The 17978-nt window shown below is 39.0% G+C and overlaps 1 protein-coding gene across 6 annotated transcripts in view; it reads left to right on the top strand.

Annotated features, from left to right (window-relative positions):
• The first annotated feature begins 6593 nt into the window (after positions 1 to 6593).
• The window catches only part of GABRA2 (gamma-aminobutyric acid type A receptor subunit alpha2), a 120645-nt gene continuing 109260 nt past the window's right edge, over positions 6594 to 17978 (top strand). The window contains exons 1-3 of one of the 6 annotated variants that reach the window (XM_036072259.2): positions 6594 to 6866; positions 7875 to 7952; positions 10542 to 10657. In XM_036072259.2, coding sequence (XP_035928152.1) covers positions 7882 to 7952; positions 10542 to 10657 — 187 coding nt within the window. In that variant the 5' untranslated portion in view covers positions 6594 to 6866; positions 7875 to 7881. Of the gene's footprint in view, positions 6867 to 7127; positions 7314 to 7874; positions 7953 to 10541; positions 10658 to 17978 lie in introns of those variants that run through there. The other 5 variants (XM_036072263.2, XM_036072260.2, XM_036072258.2 and 2 more) reach the window with 5 other exon arrangements.

The following is a 17978-nucleotide window of genomic DNA, read 5'->3' as shown; positions in this document are numbered from 1 at the left end:
TCTCTCTCTCTCTCCCCCTCTCCCCCTCCCTGCTCCTCTCTCTCCCTCTCTCTAAAAAAAAAAAAAAAGTGTGTGGAAAGAGCAGAGTTGAGGCTGGAAATATAAACAGTGGTCAGTGGTGATATGCAAGAGTTCACACCCTATACTTTTATCAAGAAAGGATTTTAAGATGATCGAATGACACTATCAAATTGGTTTTGGGAGATTGATGTTGGCTCTGTGGAAAGCAAACCTGAGAAAGCAGAGATTGGAGGCAGAGAAACTAATTAGTAGGCTACTGCTTATTGGGAATGCCGTAGTCCAAGTGAGGACAGAGCTAAGGCCATGGAATTGGTAATGGAGAGAATGGATCGGAGACACTGGATAGATAGGAGTCATTTTCTTGGCAACAGCAAACGTGTGGTGGTGTTGGTGGTGTATGTGTGTGTTGAGAAAAAGAGTCTAGAATGACCCCCAGTTTTCAGGATTTTGGTGGGGGGATGGTGGTAAGTTAGACAACATTAGAGGAGATACTTTCTGAGAAAAAAAAAAAAAGTCTACTGGGAATACACAGTGAGCTGTTAGACACAGAGAGCTTTGAGACTTTCCAGTAGATATTATAGCTGAGACGGCCCAAGGTCATGCCATTTTTAACTCTGGTACCAAGGCTCCCAATTTGTATTCCAAAGTGCTTAACTCTATGAAGAAATCAGCAATTATTTATTGTGCATCTACGAGCAAGTTCCTTTGGCAAATACAAAGAGGTCTCTAGCAAAGAGAAATGATCTACATATTATTATTTAAAATCATTTGATATCCATAATTAATTTGCCATGGCATTATTCACTTTTTCTTAGAAATAATTGGTTTCTATTTTCTCTTTCATGTCTCTTTGACTGACCATGAAATACTCATAGCCTGATTGTAGTTTTCATTTATTTCTTCACAATACATATATTCTCTCTTCCTCTCAAGATGGAACAGTTTTGATGCTAAAAATAATGATATTGAAATAATTCTTCATTTGGGACCAATCTTAGCCCACTTGAAATGTATGTAAATGGGCCCAAATTAGGTACTGGATTCCCTCTATTCTCTGGTTTTGTTGTTGTTATTGTTATTGGCTGCTTCTGCATAATTTTACCTGATGAGGTGTTATTATTCAGAAAATATCCATATAAACTAGAAATTTTTTCATTGTGGACATAAACTTTTCCTGGTCCTGGGAGTCCTTAAGTGGGTTTTGTGTCATAGAAAGTGCTTAATTATGTTCTTAATAATAATCCATTTACTAACTGTTATACGGGGACATAGTTGTCCCCATATAGATTTATAAATTGTTAATTAAATGTAAAGCTCCCTGTGTTGCATTCTTTTTCTTAAGCTGCATGTTACTCCTTAGTAAAGATAGTATTGTTTTGGAAACATTTAAAAGTTTTTAGAGCATACGTATAAGCCCTGGTTATTAATTTGTTTGCAATTAACAACATACGTTACTTCATGCTTTCTGAGGGTAGGGACCATGGCTTAATCATCGTTATATCCAGAGCGGTACCTAACAGAGTGTCTTGTAAATTGCAGACACTCAGTAAGACTTGTTGAATGAATATATGGCTGTTATTCACAGATTTACACTACCTTCATAACACTAACACATTAACAGTTAAATATCTCATCCAAAGCTTCAGTGGTGAGACTGCACATAAGAAGTTAGAAGTTTGGCTGCCATGGAGTAACACAGAAGCAATATAGTATATAGTTAAGCATGGAGACTAGGGAGCCATATTACTGGGCTCTACTCTGGGCTCTACCAGTAGGAGACCTTGAGTCAGACTAAGCTTTCTGTGCCTCAAATTTCTCCCTAGTGAAATGAGAACAATAAAAACCTAATCCTGACTTGTGAAGATTAAGTAAATTAATACCTGCAAAATATTTGAAATGGGATCTATTTTGTTATACAAGTGGAGACATTACAGGTTTATTTTTATTATTTCCATTACTATGATTATTATTTATAAAACACGCCTCCCAGGCAAAGCTGCCAATCATGTAGCTTCATGAAATGCACTGTATATTTTTGTTTTGCATTACTGGACTATTATCTTTGTTTTAGGAAGTAGTTCAATAACTTGAAAATAAATTTTATCTATAATTTGATGAAAAGAAGGCAAAAGGATTTCCTTACAAATCACTCTTTATAAGTGTTTGATTTAAGTAGTCTTTAAAATCTCAGAAACCACCAGGATATCCTGAATGCATGATATATTTGATTTGCAAGTTAGATCAGGATTTGCAAAATTACTTTATAAACAGAGTTACTCTGTTTGAAGACGGTAATATGCATAGTTCATCCAAGCTAGTGTACATGATATATTTAGTTCTAATGAAATGTGACCTAAATACATTAATGTAACAGAGTAGTTTTGGAATTATTTGTTTATAAGGCTAGTTACTCCCACTTTCCCGCTGTTTCTTCTTTCAGAAGCTGGGAGCCTAGCGAACATATTAGAACCATCCATCTAAATTCAACTCCCAGGGAAAAATGGAGCTTGATCAAGCCACAGTTTTGACCAAATGGGTACTTGTTCTAGTGTTTGTTTGTTTGTTTTATTTTTTTTATTTTTTTATTTTTTTTAAAGATTTTATTTATTTGAGAGAGAGAGAGAGAGAGAGCACAAGATGGGGGAACGGGAGAGGGAGAAGCAGACTCCCTGCTGAGCAGGTAGCCTGATGCGGGACTCGATCCCGGGACTCCAGGATCATGACCTGAGCCGAAGGCAGTCGCTTAACCAACTGAGCCACCCAGGCGCCCTGTTTGTTTTATTTTTAATGATAATGTGGTGAGTATATAAGAACAGACTTGCACTCCAAGTAAACTTTGAAATTAGTAAAGCATCTGGGGAAAAGTATAAGATACTATTTAACTCTGTGAAGACAGGAAAATTTATGCTTTAGTTCTTAATTTTTCACAAATTTATATTCTCATTAGAATTGATGACTCAGATGGGAAGGTGCAGTTAAAGTGTATATAAAGTTATTATATAGAATCCACGCTGATATTTTTTAAAATTTGTAAATACAGTGAGAGGCTATTCTTGTTGAATTCTTGTACTTCTCTTCAAAGTATATAAAAATCACTATGATTAAATTATGTTAGTGAGGCCAAATGCATTTTGTAGAGATGTAGTATATAAATGCTATTCTCATTAAAATCCGTATGCCTATTTTTATTAGTTCAGATATCTTTCTACAGATAAATATCTGTATATCTGTATGCATGTATGTGTGTATATAATATATATAGTGTATATATTATATATATAATATACACATATAACCATATAGAACTTTAAGATTTATGAGGTCCCCTAGGGCATATAGAGTAACAGTTCTCTGGAACAGTAGTGCTAAGTCTATGTGCCTGGGGGGCGCCTGGGTGGCTCAGTCATTAAGCGTCTGCCTTCGGCTCAGGTCATGATCCCAGGGTCCTGGGATCGAGCCCCGCATTGGGCTCCCTGCTCCGCGGGAAGCCTGCTTCTCCCTCTCCCACTCCCCCAGCTTGCCTTCCTGCTCTCGCTATCTCTCTCTGTCAAATAAATAAATAAAATCTTAAAAAAAAAAAAGTCTATGTGGCTGGGCCCTAAAAAGGGAAGTTCTCCAAAATATCTGTTCAAAAACACAGTTTTATAATGAATTTTAAAAATGTGCAATATTGTAAGATACCAGGAAAGAAAAAGTCAGACAAAACCAAGATCCTCCCCCCCCCCCCCCCCCGCCAATTCCTTGTCTTTCTTTTATTCTTGTTCCTCATGTGGAAATCTTCTTAGAGACTAGGGTGTTAAGGATAAGGAATTTATAAGAAGTGACCCCCCCCCCCCAGTTCCCAATCCCATTTGTGGGAGAATAATCCAGACAAATTCAAACAGAAGGTTTTGCACTGCCCTAGCCTGGGCAGAAACAAATTTAGATTTACTGGCAACTAATTAGTTGTCAATTCTTCTACAGGATTGGTTGCCTTAGGACATGCACCAAAAGGAGTGGGTAGGAAGAGCTTAGTCACGACCTACCCAGGCTGGCTCTCAAATCACAGGCAGTGCACTGTGCTCCATCACAGAGAGAGAAGAAAGAAATCAGACTGGATTTGTCGGATATTTGTGGAAGCTGGATGATCCTCGAAGATATTTGGCTGGACTAGCAACACAGTGAAATATCAGTATAGATACAGCAATAAAAGTAGAGGTCCACTGCCTGCAATAAGCTTTTCTGATTTCCATTTCCTTTAATGTGCTTTGAAGTCAAATCACAGCGACCCAACTTCAATAACATTGGAGAATGTTTTGTGGGGAAGAACTAAGAATTATGGTTTATAATGAATTTTTGGAATCTAGTTTTTACTGAAGTCTGTCTCAAGTAAGTGCACACCCAAGTCTAGAGACTGTGCTAACATGTAGTTTAAAAAAATGGTGAAAATCATAGCAAATAGCTTGAATTTTGTGAAGTTCCAGGTAAATGGATCATATGACAGTGAGATTACAAGTTTATTAAGGGTGCTAATGGGAAAGCCTAATTTTTTTTAGAACAAATCATTCAAATAGATACAAATTTTGAGGTAAAACAAACAAACCTAAAATCTATAATTCAGCATTGGGATCCAGAAAAAAATAACTACACTGGTAAATATGAAAATAATCTATGAGGATATTTACAAAAATTGTGACATGCATGCATAAGAGAGAAATTTTGTGGCGCATACAGTTAAGGTTGAGAAGAAACCATGAGCTGTTCAACTTCCATGATCAAAATATAAACAATTTAGTAGTAATATAAATGGCAAAGTGATAGAGATCTTAATGAAGATTGACTCACAGAAACGGAAAATAGGATATTACAGTAGGAAGTAAAGTGTTCACACCAATAGATGTTTAGAGTCCCTAGTTGCAAGGTTTTAAATGGCATGCTTTTTATCTTGGTGAATTTCAATTAGACTCTGCAATGGGCAAGTCAGGAAGGGAATATTAATGATGGAGGAGAAGGCTGGGGTGGTGTTCCATTCTTCACAGAGCCAGCTAAATAGGAGAGCAAATGTTTATTTAGGTTGTAGCCTATTAAATGCTCATTCAGAAAGTGGTGATTAATAGGTTAAAAAGAACAGCTTGAAATATTTACAATGTAAAGGTTTTACTCTCCTCACATAATCTTCAAGGCAAAGCTAAAATTTACTGTAGATTAGCAGTGTCTGTTGTTATGAAAACTGCACCATCTAGGAAAAACATCTGAATTTTTGGTTCATAACTAACGAAATTGAAGTGTTTGGCACATATTGACTCTGAATGTAATATGAGAAAAACATATCAGCATACTTATCTTTTTCCCCCTTTTAAAGTGTCTAACGTTTATAACAACTTCTTGAAGAGATAAACACCCGCTCTGCCTCGCCTTAGTGGGATGTGCGTAACATTCTGTCTTACGTGCAGTACAAAAAGGAAAATATCTTTTCTCTCCTTTTTTCTGTTCAAGTTGCACGTTTGGATTTTATCGCCTCAGATAAAATAGAAGATAAATGAGACAGATCAAACACAATACTGAAAGTGTACTATGGGAGTGGAATTACAACAGGTCCCCTTTACCAGCAAAAAAACCCTACAGGGGGAAAACCTCAAACCCTGCGAGACTTCATCTGCCCTCCGCCCCCCCTCCGTGCCCCCACCCCAAGAACTGCAGAGGTAGTAGAAGCACAGCATGTACCTTTTTGCTGGGGTGGGGTGGGTGCGGGAGTGCGGAATGTAAACTTTTTTAGAGCTTTGTTGATTGAGTTTGATCATCACGTAGGGAGGACGCCCGTGAAAAGACGTTGGGGAAAAGAACTGCCGAGAGTGAGCGGGAGGTTTCCCCAAGGTGCAAAATCTGCAAATGGACTGGAGAGAAGTTTCCAGCCCTCTGAGCTTTGAGGGGAAATTGGTCCTGATTGCAGAAGTGTGAAGGAATGAGTGGTATATCAAGAGGGCTCAGGAAATCAAAGAAACTTCCTGCTGTCTGATTCCACGCAACATGCGTTGAACTTGATCCTGCGTGGATGCGCTGATGACTAAGTAGAGGCTGATTAGAGTCCCCTCGCCCTCCAGCGGGAGTGGTACCTCTTTACCTCTCCTCAGCAGCCACATCGCTCCAGAGCCAGGGGATGTTGGCGGGCGGGCGGCAGGGCGAGGCCCCGGGGATCTAGGGCCGCACAGACACACTGCGTTCGCGACTCCGCACCAACACCCACTGGCAGCCCCCCTCCCAGGAACCTCGGGGCCTCGGGGGAGCCCCGGCGGGCCGCCGCGGGGAGCAGTCGGGGCGGCGCGTGGGCTCCGCTCCTCCGGCGGGGCGTGGGCGCGGGGAGCAGCGCTCGGGGCGCACCGGGGAGCTTGCCGCCGCCCCGGGCTGTGCCGCTGCAGGTGCCCGGCGGGGGGGTGGGCGGTTACCCCGGATCCGGGCGGGGGTGGGGGTCCCTGCGTTCCCGGGAACCTCGTTAGCCCTCCTCCCGGGCCTGGCTCCTCCTCCTCCAGGCGTGGGGCTCGTGCCCGCCACAGCCTGCGCGCACCGCGCCTCGGCTCGCGTCCCCCCACCCCGCCCGCTCCTGCCAACGCTTCCCCTCCTCCTCTTCCTCCTCCTCCGCCCATCACCGCCACTACGGACGCCTTTGCCTCCATCTACTCCTCGCACCGCGGCCGCCGCTCTCCGCGCTCCCCTCCGGCTTCCACGAGCCCATCGCTCCCCGCTCGCTCGGCTGCTGCAGTCGCTCGCTCGCTCTCTCACTCGCGCTCTCTCTCGCTCTCCCTCAAGTTTCCTATCTCCTCAGATCAGGGCAAAGGGAGGAAAACAGCCGATTCTGCTTGCTGCTTCAGGTAAGGTCGCACACGTCGGTCCCAGGAGGGACCCCTTCCCATTTGCCTTTGCCTCCGGTGCATGCCTCGTCTCCCCCACCCCACTCTCCGATGCTCCCTGAAGCCCGGGAGGTTCGGGTCGCCTCCTCCTCCACAGCACATCTGAAAAAATAATTTCGGTACTCATCACCAGAAGCGTATCTGCAACTACAATAAGATCCGAGACGCCCGCCCGCCCGCCCGCGCGGCAGGCAGCACGTTAGCCTGGCTCTTTTCTAGTCTTCAACTTTGCACGCTGTGATTGCCGCTGCGTGCCGGCCGCGGCTGGATCCGGGAGCCTCATCCTGCTCCGATTGTGGTCCTCGGCCCCGGAACAGCTGTCCAACGCGTCGTTTCGCAGCAGTTGATCCGAACCCGGCTGCCTCCAAGACGTGGTCCTGGGCAAACTGTGCCTGGGCAGGGAGGGAGGTTCTTTTCTTTTCTATTATTTTAGAGGGAGTGAAGAAGTAAAGACGTGAGGACTGCAGTTCACTGTAATGAAAAGAATAATCGAAAAAGTGGGCTAGCCGCCCCTTGCTTTCCACGCTGGGGTTGCGGGGGTGGTCTTGGTTGTTGAGGAGGTTTTGGCACCAAGTACCCATCTCTCCTCCCCATTTCACTCTCCCCTCCGACCCATTCTCTTTTCTAGCTCCTGTATCAGTTCAGGGTCCCGTGTGTTATTATTACGTGTGTGTGAGCACAAAACAGTTTGCTGACGATGGGGCTGGGTGTAAGTTCCTGGCAGAGCAAAGTCTGATTATTTGGTCATCTTGCTGTCAAAAGAAAAAAAAAAGAAAAGACAAGAGACCCCCCCCCCGCACCTCCTCCATCCCCACCCCCCATCATCACACCCTACACTCGCTCCGTTGGAATAATTCTATAGCTTTAACTCCAATTCTCAGTGGAATTGATATTCTTTGGGGCTATTCGGATGGTGGAACTGAATGTAATTTTAAGTGTATTTTATTTTTCTTCCATGGCTTTACAAAGAGTGGCAATGAAGACGAAATTAAACACCTACAACATGCAGTTGCTGCTGCTGCTTTTCTTGTTGTGGGACCCAGCCAGGTGAGACATTTATTTATTGTATTTGATTTTTTAAATTCAGGGTAACGGTGTGTTTCTTGAATGCTATCAGTGCTGAGGTGGCCTTTGAGAAGCTGAAGTATTTTGAAGAGTCAGTTCTAATGAAAAAAGGTTGTATCAGGAAACTGAACTATGAAGTGGCAGAGGCTATAAAAAGTTCACTGCTTCTTGTTTTTAGTGATAAAATAAAAAAGTAATCAGAAACATTTTCTTAAAAAAAAGAAAAGGAAAGAAAAGAAAATCTCCAAAGAAAAGACTTATCTTTTGGATGGCACATTCTTGCAAGGAATTGAAGTGGTTAAGTTATATGCGTTTATAATAACACCAAGAGTCAATAAAATAGCCAACAGTTTTTCTTTAAGCTAAACAGAAAAGCTAAACAAGCTAAAATGATTTGATTAACTTATTTTTTTCTTCCTTCCTTCTTTCTTTTCTTCTTTCTTTCTTTCGTCTTTTTTTTAATGGTCTTGGCTCTTTTAGTCAACGTAGAAAGCCCAAAGGATGTGTGAGTCTTTAACCTCTAGGTGGAGGTAGTATACAACTTCAAAATCACAAACAATAAAACAAAAGCTTGATTTATTAATCAACTTTTCATATTATTGATTTAGAGATCTTTTATTCCTAAAATGGTTACTGTCATAAATAGTACTTATTTTAAGCATGTAACTAATTTTGTTTTGCCTATGTTCTACAAACATGAAATTAATTCTTATTGCTTTCCAAAACATCATCTTAATTGTAGTCTTTTCTGATTTTTCTCATCACTGGGCATTTTTTATTTATGGTCTAAATTTAGGAAATGATTTTCAAAATATTAGAGGACTTAAAATATAAGAGTTATAAGAATGTTCATGTAACCATTCCTTTTAAAAATAATGTCTTTATTATATCTTTATTTCCCTTTTAATTTTTCATTTTCCTGTCCAAGTAATTGTCAAAGTATGAAAATACTTTCTAGAATTGAGAAGAAATCTCTTCATTAGGCTTATTTTTAATTGGAAAATAGCTCCTCATTTAACACCTTAATACCGAATTTAGAAAAAGAATATGACAGGTGATCAAATAACACTTTTCAGTGAAAACCTCTATGTGGAACTTTATGATTATCATAGTGATTGGTTTTAAAATTAGCTTAAGGTAATATAGAAACTTTTGGTGCTGGAGTTTTGATGAACTAATTTGCTTACATAATTTTTAAATGTTTATCTTTATATCGGTGCGTTAATATTTTCTCTGCCCTCAAGGTAATATTTGTTTGAAGTTGGTTACCAATTTTTTTAATGTATCATGACTATTTTTAGTTACTAGCTGTGTCATCATTTAAATGCAGATGGACTCTGTCAGTGATACTTTATACAATACACCTTGATCAGAATGCAATTACGTATAATCTTTGATTTTAAAGGAGTGAACACACCATGGTCAATTATTAATCATTGACGATCCTCAGTGCTTAACCATATTTCCCTCTACTAGTTTTCTGTTCTATATTTGACCAGTAATGCTCATGCCAGTATTTTATTCTATTATATAAATGATTCTTTTTTTGGGCCAGTAATTTAAATCTCTGAATCATTCTAGGGGAAAAAAATGGCAGTGAAAAGGGACATTGTGTTTTATGCATCCAGTTCCTTCTGCACCAAATTGCTGGATGTCACAAAATCAGGTCTCTGGCTTTCTGATGGAGAAATAATGGAGGAAATCATGGTTTCTAACCCCATGCTGGCGATATTTTAAGACCATTTGTTCTTTCCGCAAATTTATCACGCACAGACACAAAAGTAGCGAGGCATTTTAATCTTTAGGCAATCCCTCTCGCTCTCCTCAGAGACCAGTCAGGAGGGGTACTCCTCCAAGGCTCTCTGCAGCCCTGTGTGTGTTCCTGTTCCTTTCAGACCCCACCTCCACTGCCTGGCTACAGTGGAGTCTGGAATACAGCCAGTGGAGTTTCCCTGATGTCTATATTGCACTTGGCCATTGGGTGGAGGTATACCCAAAGTAAGGAAATAATCTTGGTTTAAAAGAGAAAAATGACATACAGAAAAAAAAAAAAGAAAAAGAAAAGAAAGGCATTTATTAGGAAGAGAGAGAAATTTTCTGCCTCCCAGGAGGCGATTTATTTTCCAATTAATATTCAGAACACTGAGTATTATTTCAGGAGTCATTTTGGTTATTGTACCTTTCTTAATGCAGAATAACATTACTAATAGTGTCTGCATGTGATCATCTACAGTCATAATATATTCTAGGGGTTGGCTTTTAGAAAAAAAATGAATATTCCACACTGAATGCTCAGTGGTAGAAACCTGAAATAATTTTGACGTCGAACTTCCTGATAATCTTGTATTTAGTGTCCATTTTCAGCAACATGTTTATCTCCTCCACAGATATTCTGGTATTTATAGAAGTGATAAAAGGAGAAAATGGGTGGCCCTAATCTCTTAGAGAGACTTAAAATTCAAACCAAGGAAGAAGAGCATGTTGGCACTTGTACAACACACATATGTGTGTGTGTGTGTTTGTGTGTGTGTGTATATATATATATATCAGCTTGTAAAATTATCTCTCTAGGTTGGTGCTGGCTAACATCCAAGAAGATGAAGCTAAAAATAACATTACCATCTTTACAAGAATTCTAGACAGACTCCTGGATGGTTACGATAATCGGCTTAGACCAGGACTGGGAGGTAACAGTAGTTTTACTTTTTTTAAACTCTCACGAAATAATGCTTTAAAAAGTTAAGAGTAATATTCATAGTCTATTACATTTTATATATGAATTCATGTATTAAAAAACCATAAAAAATAGAAAGGTATATGAAATAAACATTATCTGGGATTACTTTTTACGCACGCACAATGTACTTAACGTATTTTTTAAGACTGCCTAAAATCGCAGACAGCCCAGACTTCCTGCATGAAGAGTTCTTAAATTAGTTTATTTATAATAGCTAAGTTTTTCAAACTTAAAGTATATTAAAATGAAACGTTACTGGGCAGCTATTCTTGTGTAGTATCTTCACATTTTACAGATGCCTATTTTCACAGCAGTATAGATATGAAGAATTGAGACACATTAAAAAAAGTATCTGGGTTATAGTTCAACAAATACACAGTTTAGGATTCTATGATGATATTTCTTTACACATACATATGATATTTCTAAAATTAGCACTGGTTTAGCATTCTTGAAACTTGCAAAGATATTTTAGCTATACATTAGCTGTAGGCCTAAATTTATCGGACTGTGGCACAGGTTGATTTTGAATTTAAATGTTAATTTTCAACTCAGAAAAACAAATCTGTTTTTATCCATAATGATAAAGGAAACAAGACTTGGCTAAAATGTTAATTTTTTTTAATATGTTAAGTTTTAATTATCCTCTAATTATCCTTAGCTAGGTGATACTAAGGAGATTAGGTGAAGGTAAAGTAGGTGTGTAATTCCTAAAGGATTCCGCATCAAAATATTGTTACCCATCATTTATAAATGAGATATATATCTCCATACACACATTTATCACCTGTATGTTAAACTTACTTGGATGTTTAGTTTAACCATTAATTAAAAATTAAGAAAAAATAGTTGAACAGTTGATACTAATCAAAGATTTATATAGGTAGCCAGGTTATTACTGGCAACTTTGTAATATGAAATTGCTTATAAAGATGTGCATTGACTAAATGCCTAGACGTTTATATACATACTTTCTTTGAAAAATGTAGGTGGTGGTTAATTCTATGTATATTTGCCAGTGTATGGTTTGGAGTGTCTAGGAGTCAGAAAAAGTCAGAGAAGACCCAACTTATTAAATAAGATGCCATTTAATGCTGTTAGTTTTTACTGGAATCCCTGTGAGGTGTATCTCACTTTAAGAGAAGTACAGGGAGGAATAATACTTAGAAATATGGCCCACTGTATCATTCAGATCAAAGTCAGTTGTTTAATATACACTTAGTTTTCTAAAAGGAAAAACTAAAAGGAAAATAATATTTCTTTAGTAATTAATATTTCTAATGAGCATGAATATAAGGAATCAGTCTCTATGTTAGTGTATGACAGTGAGCTTTTGCCAGACTCATACTGTAGAGGTATGCCCAGCATAAATCTGTCATAATTCATGATGGTGGTTTAAGAGGTAGATTGCCCTAAGGCAGATATTTTTCCTAAGTCATAGATTTTATTTTTTTTTAAATAAATAATGTGCTGTCAAAAATCTTAATATTTGAGCTAGACCTTGGGTTTTGTGTCTGTGAGTTTTTAGGGGAAATATCTACACTGTGGGTGTGAAGCTGGGGAGTAGAAACTACCTGTTTCAGGACGTGGGTCTTGCCATTTAGCTCTTCATATTTCTTTTGTAATGTCTCTTACATTCTTTTTTTACTTCCACTGTCACCACTCAAGTATGGATCCTTGTCACTATATTACTTGGGTTAAGTGGCTCTTCTTGTCTAGTGTCTTCCTTCCCCAGTCCTTCTCTGATGTTGGACATATGCTAATATTTCCCAATCAGATTAGTTTTCTTTTATTCTTACAATGCTTTCCACATATCCCTCACTTTTCTTGATCATATACCTTCAGGGGCTCCCCTTTGCCTTCAGCAGGTGGCAGGAATAGAAGAAGGTAGTAGAAGGAATATAGGCCTTGGAGGCAGGTAGGTCTCGGTGGAATTTCAGTTCCATCCACACACAAAGCTGTGCCTTGGCCAGATAATCTCTGTTTCCTTTCATTTAAAATGGCCGTGGTCTATCTACCTTTCTGCATTACAGGGTTGTTGAGAGGATTATATAAACGAAAAGTGTATACAAGCCTGGTGCCACGTAGTAGCAATTCAACAAAGGTCTAGTTCTTCCCTCCTCCCTTGGATTCCTAATGTGCCAGTCAAGTTTTTCTACATCCTATTTCTTGGGCTTCATTTTTATTTTGCCTCCCTCTCATCCTCTACTTCAAATGCATTTGTTCACTTTCTCTTGATAATCCATCCCTATCTGCTCCCTTGGCCTTTGGTCCTGTTATTTCCTCTCACTGGAAGAATTTTTCTCAACCTCTTTGATGATCGAAACCTTTCCTTTTCTATAAAGACCACCTCAACACCTCCAGTAAAGATCTTTCTTAACTGAATTGAAGCACCCAGATTCAGTTTTCTCTCTGTGGAATTTCTTCAGCCGTTGTGGGCTCTGTGTCTCATTTGGAACTTGTTATGTGCTAGCTTGGATTATTTATTACCTTTTTGTGTGTCTCCTGTTACCTTAACAAGATTGTAAGCTCGTTGAGGCAGGATATTGTATCATAAATCCTCTATGCTCTCAGCAACTAAATATTGATTTGCATATTGTGGCTATCAAATAAATGTTGATTGCTTGATTAACTTTTCTATGACCAGTTAATCATCTATAAAATGGGGCTGCTCCTATTTAGCTGCCCTTTTAGTTAGAAGTGTTGAGGTGACATGGCGGGCATCATGCTGCAGGATGATAGTGTGGCTTAGTAAAGACCTACCTAATTTTAGATTGTGAAGATTTAAGTAAAATCCCAGCCCTGGTACTGAGGAGTCCTATGACTTTTAAATACTCAGCCTCTCTGGGTCCACATCTGTCATTGATAAAGTGTGATTACTCATACTATTCTTAAAGTATTTGATGAATATGAAATACAATGGTATATGGAAAGAATTTAGCACAGTGACCTGCATATAGTAGAGAGTTAATAATAACAAAACCTAAAGGACTTTCAAATACTCTCTAAATGTACTGTTGTAAATTTAAATTATTAGGATTACTTCTGCACCCCAAATTCTTAGCCTACATGTTCATATGTCATTTCAAATAGAAAGTCCAAGGAAATTATTTGCATCATTATGTACCAGAAACTAATAAGAAGGAAAAAATGGGTTTCATTCAATTTTAATATATCAAGCTGAACATCTCTATTGATGAAAAATCTGGGTAATTAATCTCAATTATTATTTTCTTTCCCTTATAACTTTAATATAAATGAGTATATAGGAAAGAACAATCAGTTTTGGACTTTGAGTTAGAAAAACTTCTTTTCACTTGGCTCTACCACTTACTAGATTTTACCCTTGCCAAGTTACTTAGGCATTCTGCCCCTTGGTGTTTTCTTTGGGAAAATGGCAATAATGGTATTTTATCTTGAAAGAAGGAGGGTAAATTGAGATTCATATATATGATGAGGATTATACAATACACTGAGTGATAAAATTTTAAGATATTTTATGACTAATAATAGTCTCTTTAAAATTTAAGTTACATCATGCCACTCAACTGCTCAGAATTCTGCAGTCATTTCTACTTCATTCAGAATAAAAATCAGGTTCCTTGTGGTGGTCTCCAAGGCCCTATATGATCTGTTTCCTTATTCTTTCTTTGACCTCTACTCACACAACTCACCTTCTTGCTTACGCTGCTGCAGTCACATTGGCTTCCTCTCTCTTCTTTGAACGCACCAGGATACTCCTTAGAGCTTTTCCCCTGGCTCTTCCCTCTTCCCTGGATAGCCTTTGATCTCACCTTCTCAACGAGGCCTACCCTGACCAACCAAATAGATACTATAACCTGTCTGCCTCTTAATAATTCTGATCCCACTTACACAGCTTCCTTTTTTCCCTTTTTTCTTAGTACTTATTATCCTTTAATATCTAAGATAACTTATTTCCTTATCACTATTATGTCAATTGCTTATTTTTGTCTCTTTTGCTAGAATGTAGGCTCATTGAAGTCGGGGATTTGTGTCTGTTTTGTTGCTCGATTCACTGATACATCATCTATCCCAAGCATCTAGAACAATACCTGGCATATAGTAAGCACTCATATATTTCTGGATTGAATTTTAATTTTATTCCTTTGTTTTATTTTATTTTTACTGTGCTATCATGAAAAGAATTGACTGTAGAACTTACCTGATCCTTAAATTAGTGGAGCAGTTATCTTTTAATTAACACACTGGCCTTCCACTATTAGCATCAGCATATTTTAAGCTGACATCTTGGTGAATTAGAGCTATTATTACACCAGTTACTCAAACCCTGACTTAATGGTTAGCTGTGATTCTGCCCTGAATGGTGTGATTTTGGGTGATTCATTTATCCCATCTGTGACTTAATTTACTCATCTGTGGAATGGCAGGAGGGGATCTACTTACTCTATTTATATCTCACAAGGATATGATGTGGTTAAAGTAAATTAAAATTCTCGAGAGAGCATAATGTGACATACAATTGATAAGCGTTAGTATTGTCAAGAATATGAAGAGAATTCTTCCAGAAGAACATCTTGGGAGGTAGTGTCCTTTGAAAATATGCCATGAAAATACTGGTAGGTCTTGTACATTGGGTAGGCTTCCTTCTTTGTGAGCCTGGAAACTTGAGATGGGCTTGCCTTGATATCTACCAAGACCATGCATTTAGATTAGCTAGAACTAATAACTGAATTAATTTTTCCTCTTGTCTTCATTTTAGCCATTAGAGCTAACAACTTGGAGTATCATACATGGATTTTTACATTCCATAAGAGGCTTTCAAAATGTTAACTGAATAAAAAGAGCAGCATTTGTTTTTTGGACCAGTTTTATGGGGTCATTGGAGAAATGAATGTGTAGACAGGCCTCGTACATTTATGACAGCTAACATCCACAGTGCTCAACAGTGACAACTATTAGAAATGACAAGGCTTGGTATCTAAATTATAGATTCAATCTGGAAAATCTAGATTGAGTACCATGCTTAACTGCATTTTGAAAAGCTGTTTCGAGGAGGATGTCCAGATAGATTTTTTTTTCCTTCCATGCTCTTGTTTTATACTCTGAAACCTTGAGGAAACTTTATGCTTAAAGCCATGAAAAATACGATGTCAGATCATAGGCTTAGGGTCTGAGGGTCAGTTTCCAACTTCACTCTTGGATGTTTACCTTCAGGCTGTAGAGAGATGGATGACAACACGTTTCTATGAATGTTACTACTCTCAAATTTACAAAAACAAAATATAGTCTATTCAGTAGGAAAAATTAATATAGAAAAATCTGATCTCTTCCAGAACCTAAGAGGAATTCTGATCTCAAAATAGCATCATATTACCTTATAAAGTAATGCTTAAGATCATTGCCTCTGGATACCAACACCTTTGGGTTTGAATTCTGTTGCCACCATATGATAACTACAAAACTTTCAGCGTGCTACTCAATCTCTCCTTGCTTTGGTTTATTTTATTTGTAAAATGGGAGTAAAAATATGGGACTTATTGGTTTGTTGGGTATTTAATTTTTTTTTTTTTTTTTTGACATCCAAATCCTTTGGACAGTATATGGCAAGCAGAGTAGGAACTCAATACATGTAAGTGTTATTGCTCCTGCTGTTGCAATAGAATGCAATAGAGAGCATCAGCCAGTGTTTCAATTATTGTATAAAAGCTAAGACTTCTTAAAAAATAATAAATTTATAGTACACATAACCCAGTCTTATTTTATTTTTTAAAAGATTTATTTATTTATTTGAGATAGAGGGAGAAAGAGAGAGAGAGAGTGAGAGAGAGAGAGAAGGAGCACGGGGGAGGGGCAGAGGAAGAGGGAGAGAGAGAAACTTAAGCAGAGCCCACGCTGAGCGGGGAGCCCGACTCTGGGCTCGATCTCAGGACCCTGAGATTACGACCTGAGCTGAAACCAAGAGTGGGACGCTTAACCGACTGCACCACCCAGGGGCCCCCACATAACCCAGTTTTAAAGAAAGGAGAGGTTGTAATATTTCTTATGTCATTAGGTTCATTTTGTAGACACACCTTTGTATATGTACAGAATCTCTGGAAACAAAGCCAGTCACCAAAGAAGTATGACATATGTGTTGCTCTTTATAATTATTATCATGACATGTAATAATTTGGCATCATCAATTCATGGTAATAAATTTGCCTACAGGAGAAAAGATATAGTTACAGAATAAAACCTTATTATATGACATTAATGATGATTTTAGGGACATACAACCGAAAGCGTGTTCATCAACCTTACCTGGGATTGGGCTAGGTCCTTGAATGGCAAAAACTCTGGGTCTTGCAGCCACAGAGTATGTGCCTGATGCTTGACAGCGTCTTTTGAGGTGATGGGTGATGGAGGCATTGGGACTAAAAGAACGTACAAAGAATAGTCAGAAATCTCTACATAGAATTGGAAGTGAGGAGGAGGGGAAAAATGGGTTGCAAGATGAGCAGGAAAAGAGACCTTGAGTGTTAAGAAGTTCTGGTCTCAAATGGAGGCAGGATAAACTCCAGGACTGGGGCCTCCCCTTCTCTGTAAAGCTGTGATATTTGGCATTCTGCTCCTCTTTCAGCAGCTGTGATTGGGGCTGACGTTCCCCAAGAGGCCTGAGGCAGCTGAGAATATGGTCTCCCTTCCCTTTCTGACTCCGCTTTCTGGGGTTCCCTGCAGTGTCTGGAGTAGGATAACCTTCAGAATAAGCTGTAGTAGGGAAGAGAAGATTTCAGAGCCTTTTCTGCTCTCAGCCACCATCTAGTCCACCCACTTGAGTTTGCCCAAAGGTCCCAGGGAACGCTGCATTTGATTATTCCGTGAGTGAGAAAATGGAGATCAGTTGGGGAGATTTCACCCAAGTATGCAAAAGAGCTTTTGATACAAGTGTAAAGGACCATTATCATTTGTCATTTCCTGTCTATTTAAAATTATTTTGTGGGAGGCACAAAAGAAAAAGCAGAAAAGTACTGGCTGCCTGAAGTGGGGAGCTTTGGGGAGGCTGGAAACTCTGGGTCTGACCTCCAAAAATCAGTTCCTTCAGTTTTGTCTGGGACCTGTTGTACTACTCTCCCTCTGGCATGGAAGTAATATGGGCTTCATCACAGTGCGTGCTCGCTTAAACTGGAAGCATGGGAATGTTAGGTACAGTTTTCTGGATTCTTTTAATATTTTGACGCAAGACTAAAGAACGTCTTAGCGTTTCTGCACACCCTCTCTAACGCTGTGTTGTTTGTTCACTCCCCGTCAGA

The sequence above is a fragment of the Halichoerus grypus genome, chromosome 3, assembly GCF_964656455.1.
Source record: "Halichoerus grypus chromosome 3, mHalGry1.hap1.1, whole genome shotgun sequence".
In the NCBI taxonomy this organism is placed as follows: Eukaryota; Metazoa; Chordata; class Mammalia; order Carnivora; family Phocidae; genus Halichoerus; species Halichoerus grypus.
The sequence above is the reverse complement of the archived record's forward strand: the minus strand, read 5'-3'. Positions and strand labels throughout refer to the sequence as shown.